The sequence below is a fragment of the Cynara cardunculus genome (genome assembly GCF_001531365.2).
Source record: "Cynara cardunculus var. scolymus isolate 2C chromosome LG 17, CcrdV1, whole genome shotgun sequence".
Classification (NCBI taxonomy): Eukaryota; Viridiplantae; Streptophyta; class Magnoliopsida; order Asterales; family Asteraceae; genus Cynara; species Cynara cardunculus.
Genome location: NC_037544.1, coordinates 36,699,909 through 36,709,491, shown reverse-complemented (window position 1 = coordinate 36,709,491; position 9,583 = coordinate 36,699,909). Strand labels below are relative to the sequence as shown.

Genomic DNA, 9,583 nt, shown 5'->3' with positions numbered 1-9,583 from the left:
GAGTTGTGATTCAAAAATGGGTCCGAATTTGATAAGAAACGAAGAAGATGAGGTCTCATCACGTGTTATGGTGTTTTTTTAGATTGGATTCCAACAAAAATGTAATTTTCGAACAAGAAAAGACAAGTTTAATTAGATTTGTATTTATATATATAACCATCGACCAAATTATATTTTAGATTTTTTATATTTAAAATGAGATGTTTATCCTGTATTTGATTGTGTTTATCTGCAGTTAGTTATACGAATTTCAGATATGGAGCTTTAATTAGTTGCACCTACGCACAATTTACTTGTAATCTTGAGTTTTAAGTAATATGCATTAATAAACAGTATTTTACGTATAAAAAATGGGTTTTAAGAGTTTTTGTCAAATGATTTAAAATATTTTTATATATAATTTAAGTTAATAATAAAATAATTTATTTTTGGTTTAATATTATAAATTTTATAAAGATATTAATTAAGTATTATGTTAGAATTTAATGATTATACTAATTATACTTTAGATTTTTTATATTTAAAATGGAATATTTATCCTGTATTTTATTGTGTTTATCTGCAGTTAGTTACACGAATTCAGATATGGGATAAAATCGAATAGAAATGAAATCGTTTAGAGATGAATGAGTTTAAGAGTTTTTAAGCGTTTTACCCGAATGCTTTATAAAATAGTATAGATATAGATATACTTATTAATATTATTTTTGCTCGGCATCCTTAAAGCGTCCTTTGTGACTTGTGAGGGACCAATTTTGAGCAGTATATACACATTCCAAATACACAGCTTCCTGCTTCCGCCACACTAAACTAATCCAAGGTAAATTTCAGGCGTGCACTATGTTTCGTGGCGTCTGCATACGTCGTTGTATCCTGGAAAACAAACGCATCGTTTGAGGCAAATCTGATCGTGTGTTAAACACGGGCCTTGGCTCACTTGTTTACTCTCGACTCGATCATGTTAACGTCATAAAAAAAGGTTAACGTATGTCGACTCATGTAAACCTCCGCTAACAAAGTACTTTTTTCTACGAAATTTTAATCGAATGCAGGCGAAGAAGATGAAGATGATGCTAGTTTCGGTATTGTTGTCGCTTTACCTGATCCGTGGATCAAGTGCACTCTTTAAGGGGCGCGTAAAGACGGAGACAGTCATTGATGGTACCGAGGCAGCCATTGACATTGGTCAGAATATTTACGGTTATTTCCAGGGTCCGCCAAGTCCTCAACAGGATCAAGCCCCTCATCGTTCATAACTTCCCGGCCGGTAATTATCGTAATGATCCGAATCAATTAGTTGCACCGAAGCCCATTCAACACCTGGGTTCACGTGGTAATATTATTCCTCATTGGGATCAATTAATCCCTCCCAAGCATGTTCATGGTCATGGTCATGGTCGTGGTCGTGCCCTGCTGCTATGCGTTATTTTATTGCTGCAAATCATATTAGCGTTGTTGCTCCTGCTCATGAAGACGGTGTCGGTCCTCCTTAAACTCAAGGTCGTACGCGCATGGTGGCTGCTGCTGCATATCGTATTCGTGTGGTTGTCTTTTCGATTATGATATATGTTGTTCGACGTTTGTCGGTTTGGTGGTTGTTTTTCTGTCTGAAGTGTGACAAATGACAATGGTTGTTTGTTGTATTATGGTTGTTTTCTATTTGTGTGTAAAAAATTTGTTGGTTGTTTGTTTTGTTGAATAAATAGTCTCCAACAAAATTATTTTGCTCATTAAATTTTTCTTACGCTTTAGTGTTATGATTCAACAAAATTATTTTGCTCATTAAATTATTTGTGTGTAAAAAATTCGTCATTGATTTGAAATTTCCCTGAAAAAACGAGCCCTAATTTCATTCCTTTGGCTATATATCAGATACAAAAACCAAGAGTCTAACCACAGAGCAAATGAAATTTCCCTGGCATTGGCATTGGCATTCGTCAATGACACAATTTCATATCAAACAGTTTCATTAACGAAACAATAACTATATAGGCATAGAATCTGATACTTAATCACGGACCCGAACAAGGGTCCTTTGTTTATTATCTTTCATTCAAACAAATAACCATATATATATGATACAAAAACAAACAACTACTTAACCACACCACGCATATATACTTTCCAATCCATGCTTAATTAAGGGAAACCCCGTCTGCAGGAGCAGGAGCAGGAGCATCCTGATTTCTAAACGAACAAACATAAACAAACACGAACACACTTGATTTCTAAACGAACGAACACGAACACAAAGATTTTCGTTCATTTACCGTTCGTGTTTGTTCGTATGTTCGGTTAAGTTAATGGAACGAACATGAACAAACCTCCTTTCGTGTTTGTTCGGTTCGTTTACAACCCTATATATACAAATATACAATTTCCCTTCATGGAGAAGGTGACAAGCAATTTCATTCTTACACGTAAAAAATTATGGCAATCTTGTAATTATAACCAATTTTTGTATACCGTCGATGAACATGAGGAACAAAAATTCCCTTGTGGCCACGGAGGTTCAAATGCGGTGACTCAGGGCTACTAGCAAAGCAGATGGGATTAGTCGGCTCGCAAAACGGGTTGGATATCGAGGTTAATAAAAAAAAAGCGACAACTAACATCGTCCTCCGTCGTTTAACTTTGATACATCAATAAACGAAGAAGATGAGTTGTGATTCAAAAATGGGTCCGAATTTGATAAGAAACGAAGAAGATGAGGTCTCATCACGTGTTATGGTGGTTTTTTAGATTGGATTCCAACAAAAATGTAATTTTCGAACAAGAAAAGACAAGTTTAATTAGATTTGTATTTATATATATAACCATCGATCAAGTTGCTACAAAAATACTAAAATTACACCATCAAACCACACAATCAAAAACTAGTGAATCATGATTATTGTTAGGGTCTCCCTAATTGCATATGGTCTTCAACCCATATATATATATATATATATATATATATATATATATATATATATATATATATATATATATATATATATATATATACTGTTTCAAATATAACTCATTGCATTTGTACAACCAATACAACTCAATTAATTGAGATATTTATAGAAATGATAAGAGTATATTTATTATGATTTGAATATTTATGAAAGATGAATATGGTTCATTAATTATGATCAATACTTTATATTAAGAAACAATCAAAACTTCCATGAAATCACATATTAATCAAAAAGTATTTATGCAACAATTTACCTGGTAAGCGTTTACCCGGGTAAGAGTCGTCTCCCTCACTTACCGGGTAAGATTCTCCGTCATTATCATCGCTCTTACTGGGTAAAATTCTTGCCCCTTGTCATGTTTATTCGATGAGGAAAATTTGCTCAGTAAGTACTTACCGGGTAAACGTTTAATAAACGGCCTCTAAGTTGTATATTGATGAGGTGATAAGACATGGTGTGCCCTTATCTGTTGTTTCAGATCGAAATAACCGATTCACTTCTAAATTTTAGGATGGTTTATAGAAAGAATTGGGTATAAAAATAAAGTTGAATATGACATATCACCTCATCAATACTATTCAAACTCTTGAAGACATGTTGAGGTCATGCGTCATCGACTTTGGAGGTAATTAGGACTCTCATTTATTATTGGTGGAGTTCTCCTACAATAATAGTTATCACTCGCATCCATTTGCACCTTTGGATGGTTTATAAAAAAATTTGATCATTAATTGTTTTATAAAATAATTTTTTTTGGTATTATTTTGAAATTATTTTATTTAAAGGACCAGAAGCAATGAGCATAAACGCCATTTCTATTCATCTCCTTCATGGCCACTGATTTATGGCTACTAATTCATCTCCTCTTTCTGTCTACTATTTCCGCCTCCGGCGACGGTAACGGTAAGCTTACTCTATACACACACACACACACATATATATATATATATATATATATACATATGTAGGGTTGGATTTATGTGAGACCAAGGGTTTTTCGTGAGACCCGTTTCACCAATTTATGTTCATTGATCAACTTTATAAGCTAACGATCTAATGATCTAAAGTTGCATGGCGACAATTTTGTGATTACTGAGAAGTCTTGTGGCAATTTGTGATTATGAATGTTGAGATTGTAGATCTAATCCAAGGATTGAGAATTGGTCGAGTCTCACGAAAACCCTTGGTTTTACATGATCCCAGTCTACATACATATATAGGTTCAATTAAGAACTTAAAATTGATTAGGAACTCAGGAATCGCATACAATATATATATATATATATATATATATATATATATATATATATATATAGAGGGATGTTATTCTACACCCTTTGCCATTCCTACACCCTATACAACCCTCATCTCAACCATTCACTTTTTAATCAATTAATTGTTTCCTAATATAAAGTATTAATCATAATTAATAAACTCTATTCATATTCCATAAATATTCAAATCATAATAAATGAACTCCAATCATTTCTATAAATATTTCAAGTAATTGGGTTGTACAAGGTTGTACAAATGCACAAGGTTGTAAAAGAAATATACCCTATATATATGGAGTTTTGATTCGTTTCCTTTGCAGAAGTGTACTTCGTGAGCATAGATTGCGGGGGATCGAATAATTTCACTGATGAAAACCTTATCGAATGGAACGGGGATGATAAGTTGATCTCGCAGGGTGTTTCGCACGAGGTGAAATCTGATTACTCGATATCTCGTGTTTACGACACATTGAGGGCTTTCGACAATGCCCGTAACAAGAATTGCTATTCAATAGAAGCAAAAGAGGGGCAAAAGGTTTTGGTTCGTGTGGTTTTTAACTACGGGAACTACGACGGAAGGAACTCTGCTCCGACGTTTGACCTTCATTTCGATGGGAACTTTTGGGTCACTGTCAACACTTCGGAAGCAACATTGTATGAAGCTATTTATGTTGTGAAAAGGAACGTTATCGGTGTCTGTGTGGCACGAAAATTTCCGAACCAGGTTCCGTTTATATCGTCTCTTGAAGTCCGTGGCATCGACCCCGAAGCCTACGACGGTCGCAGTCCGGATTACGCGTTACTCACCAACTATAGGATTGGTTTTGGCCTATCTGATGAAACTATAATCAGGTATGCAAGGCTTAACGCTTAAGCTCGTCAACATGTCATACCTTACGTCATTTTACAACATTGGATATGAATAACAACACCGTAACATTTCTACTACTAATTATTACATAATCATTTAAACCCTTGACCTCACATTTGGTGAAGTTTGAACCATTGATCTCCTATGAGACCAATGACTCACATACCGCTAAACCAAAGGCCCTTTGGTTATATAGAACACTTTTCATAGACATAAAAAAGCAATAGAATGATTTACTTATCGATTGTTGAAGTCATCGTATATATTGGTCTCTATAACCTAACTTAACCTGATGAACCCGCTATTCTTTTATTTCTTGGATTTAGTATGATTGTTGAATTTCTATTAATATATACATTACACAATTATACTATCATATATGCTTTTCATATACACATATTTTCAATCTATTCACATCTGTATATAACTCATTCRTATATATGTTCAGTAAATGTAAACGTATATATGTAAATCGAGAAAATTAATTGAATGTGATATACGTAAGAATTATGGATAAGTTGTAACAAATGGTTGATGATGAAAAAGAAATATGAGTACAGGAATAACATATTCAAGGTTAGAAGAATATTTTAATGTACCAAAGTATCAACCCGACCAAACCCGTACGGGTTGCACTTTGATTTGGGTTGGGTTGGGTTGGGTTAAGTTTTTTTGAAACCGCAAGCATTGGATTGGTGGGTTGTTCAAATGTCTTCAACTCGATCAACCCAACCCATGAGCACCCCTAGTGTCGTCTATCCATGTTTTAGAATATTCGATTAATGCAAAATCTTTTTAACTTTTAAGATTTCCGGAAGACCCGTATGATAGAATATGGGTTCCCGAGAACATTGGTATTGGACTAGTACGTCTTAACGACACATCTACCATCGATGACAATTCAATCGATAATCCTCCTACACGGGTCATGAATGGTGCAATTGCGACAATGGACACAGATCATTTCATAACCTTGAGCTTCTCTATCGTTAAGTACCCCATTCGTTATCCAATGTACATAAACTGGTATTTCACTGAAGTCCAAGGGCTCGGGCCTGGAGAATACCGGTCTTTCGAAATCTACAAAGACGATGATAACATCTCAGTCCCAACTGTACCGCGTATCGGTTATGTGTCTCAATATTTCGTCCCGGATCTCTCCGTCAATGGCACCATTAACTTCTCCATCGTTGCTACCGATGATTCCACGCTTCCCCCTCTCATCAATGCCATCGAGATCTTTTCGATCAGTGATGCCCTAACCAATGGAACCGACGACAACGACGGTATATTTTTTAACACCTGTTTGTTTTCTTTTTTCTTTTTAACCTGGATATCCAATCCGCTATGCGAACCGACTAATCCCAGGGCGACTACCTGCAAAACAAGCAGGTAGCTCGGAGTCACCGCATTTGAACCCCCGTGGCCACAAGGGATCTTTGTTCCTTCTTGGATTTGAACCTGGGACCTCGGGGCACTTTTGACATTTGGAGTCAAGCTCAAACCAATCAGGCACCACCCCTTGTGGTTGACACCTTTGAACCTCCGTGACCACAAGGGGATTTTTGTTCCTTCTTGGATTTGAATCTGGGACCTCCAGACAGTTTTGTTGAAATTTTTTAGTTTCCATTTTATCACACAATTTCTTATTACATATTTTTTCCCGTTTATTGATGTAGCCGAAGGTTTAGATTCTCTTAAAAGCGCATTTGACGTTTTAAAAGATTGGGGCGGAGACCCGTGTCTTCCCGCACCATATTCATGGGATTGGATCGTATGCAACGATGATCCTAGACCTCGTGTAACATCGCTGTAAAGACCATCTTTATATTCCGTAAACCCGAAAAAAAAAGCGATTTAATTTTGATTTTTATATAAATGTTTTTTTTTGGACAGAAATCTGAATGGTTATAGCCTCTCTGGGCCACTTCCGGACTTTAGGAGCATGGATGCTCTTGAAATAATGTGAATTTATAATTTAATTTAATCATTTTTTTAATTATTTATTAGTCATAATTAAATAATTATTTTATAATATATGTTTTTATATCTGCAGAGATTTACATAATAACAGCTTGACTGGATTTGTACCTGATTTCCTTGGCGATATTTCAAACCTTAAACAACTGTGAGTTCTTAATTCCATGCATAACATCGATTTTATCTGTGAACGTCTGTTTACAAAAGAATTTATGAACGATAATTAAATAATTATTTTATAATATGTGTTTTATATCTTCGAGAGTTATCTTTAATATATTCATTTTTTACATAGAAATTTGGCAGATAATCAGTTCAAAGGATCCATACCGAGGTCACTATTAAGAAATTCCCAGTTAAATTTATCGTAAGTTAATCTTTATGTTATTTTATTCTGTATGCTTTGTAAATATCTCTGTATTTTGAAAATGTTTTTGTAAATTATTTGACAGATATACAGGAAACCTTTTGTTAACGAGTAGCTCAAATAAAAAGAAAACATGTAAATTGTCAGTGATACTTGCTATCGCCATTCCGGTGTTCTTCATTGTCTAGGCTATCACGGGCTTTTTGGTCATTTCTGCTTCATGCAGGTTAGCTTCCATAAATAAATTGTTCAGATCGGTGTTGTTATAATAAGCTATTTTTAATAAGCTCTTGATTGGTTAGCTTTATATATATATGTATGTATATATATATATACACACACATGTTCGAGATATTTCGAGAGTGATGAAGCGTTTGTATCGTCAATATTTGTGAATATTTGGTTTGTTTCATGATGAGGTGTGGAAGATGAATTTCATGCATGCATGGGTATATTTTATTAGTTTATAGTAGTAAATTTTTTCTTTTCTTTTGTTCAATGATCAATTTCTGTTTTCATGAAATCAGTAAAACGATTTCTACTAAGTTTCATCAAACAATTTCTTACATCAATGAAACAGTGTCATGAGAGTGTTAACAGTTTCGTCAATGACACAATTTCATAAGACGGCTTCATCAAACAATTTCATTAATGAAACAGTAACTTGTGTATTGGTGAAGTTCGAGAAGGAATGTTTAAGCTTTAGTCTTTCGCTTCTCTTTGGACCTGTTCGATGAAATGCATGTATCAGCAAATATGTTCTTTTAGAGATCTAAAGCCATGAATCAAACCCTATTTTCTTACTGCTAACGAAATCCCCCATGGTTATCTACAATTTGGATTTGTGTTTGAATCTTTTGTTAATTTGAATACCAGGGTTTTGATCATGTTTGCATAAATCACAGAGTTCATCTGGTTTCTTTGAATAGGCGCACTAGTAAGTTTGACTATTTTGCCCTTCTATGCTTTTTTTACTTCATGAAATATTAATATTTTTTTATTAACATAAATAACTCAATCTCATCTTGATCCTATATCATTAAAATCTACGGTAGGAAGGGGGTAGCACGGTTTGTATTGATATAGTGGTTTGCAAGAAATGTGATAAGGGTTACATACATACATACATACATACATACATACATACATGCATGCATGCATGCATAGGGGTTAAATAAAATGAGAATCACAAAAATGTGACAGTCCCGTGAGAAAATATTTTAAAAATAAATTATTATATGATTTTTTTTCATCAAGTAGTAGGATTTAAGATATTGCTTCACATATATTTGTTTCATAATGTGATAGTTTCACATGTATTTGTTTCACCATATGAATATTTTTTATGTGTAATTTTTCGTTTTACTAAATGAATCAAAAAAAAAGTTTTGCATACAATTTTTTTCATAAGGTGAACATAAACATATGTAAAACAATATGTTAAATCATAGTTTTTGATAAAAAAAAAATCATATAAAAAGATATTTTTATATCGGTTCTCAGATTTTTGTAACGTTTTAATTTGTGGTTCTCATTTGATTATCGTCACACACACACATACACACACATGTATATATATATATATATATATATATATATACATACATGTGTGTGTGTGACGATAAAACGAGAACACCTCCATTTTACGAGAACGCGAGAACACCCTTATCACATGTGATAATACGCGTGAGGGGATCATTTGATGTGTGGACGACGTATTCTACGATTTAGGTCGCGCCAAAGGTTGTTTGCATCTATGATTTAACATTACATGTGATGGTCTTGATGGATTACAGTATCATATCAACAACAACCTTATAACATGTGATAATAGTTGTGAGTGGGCTTAGTGGTTTAAGGGCGACTTGGTTCGCAACCAAGATTGCATCGAAAATCGTCTGCGTCTCTGATTTTGTATTGCATATGATTATCTATAGTAAAGGGTGTTCCCGCTTTCTCGTAAAATAAATGTATTCTCGTTTGAACCTTTCCATATATATATATAGGGGCCTATTCAAGGGAGAACTGAGTTGTTTGTGGTAACTGTGAGAACCAATATTAACCACAAATTAATAGATAAATTAGGAAATTTATAAATTTGGTAATTTTAAATTAAAATCTTAAT

The 9,583-nt window shown here is 33.9% G+C and overlaps 1 protein-coding gene across 1 annotated transcript; it reads left to right on the top strand.

Moving 5' to 3' along the window:
• Positions 1-3,699: 3,699 nt before the first annotated feature.
• LOC112499808 (probable LRR receptor-like serine/threonine-protein kinase At1g05700) lies at positions 3,700-7,863 on the top strand. Its single transcript, XM_025103080.1, has 8 exons — positions 3,700-3,869; positions 4,561-5,092; positions 5,919-6,397; positions 6,791-6,923; positions 7,008-7,076; positions 7,168-7,239; positions 7,387-7,458; positions 7,544-7,863. Exons 1-8 carry the CDS (start codon positions 3,797-3,799, stop codon positions 7,644-7,646), a joined length of 1,533 nt encoding a protein of 510 aa, XP_024958848.1. The 5' UTR covers positions 3,700-3,796; the 3' UTR covers positions 7,647-7,863.
• Positions 7,864-9,583: the final 1,720 nt, after the last annotated feature.

Excerpts from the sequence above, each read along its gene's own strand:
- LOC112499808 (XM_025103080.1), top strand. The coding sequence starts at position 3,797 with ATGGCCACTGATTTATGGCTACTAATTCATCTCCTCTTTCTGTCTACT. Across the intron at positions 5,093-5,918 it reads TCTGATGAAACTATAATCAG|ATTTCCGGAAGACCCGTATG; the intron begins GTATGCAAGGCT and ends TTAACTTTTAAG. Across the intron at positions 7,077-7,167 it reads ATGGATGCTCTTGAAATAAT|AGATTTACATAATAACAGCT; the intron begins GTGAATTTATAA and ends TTATATCTGCAG.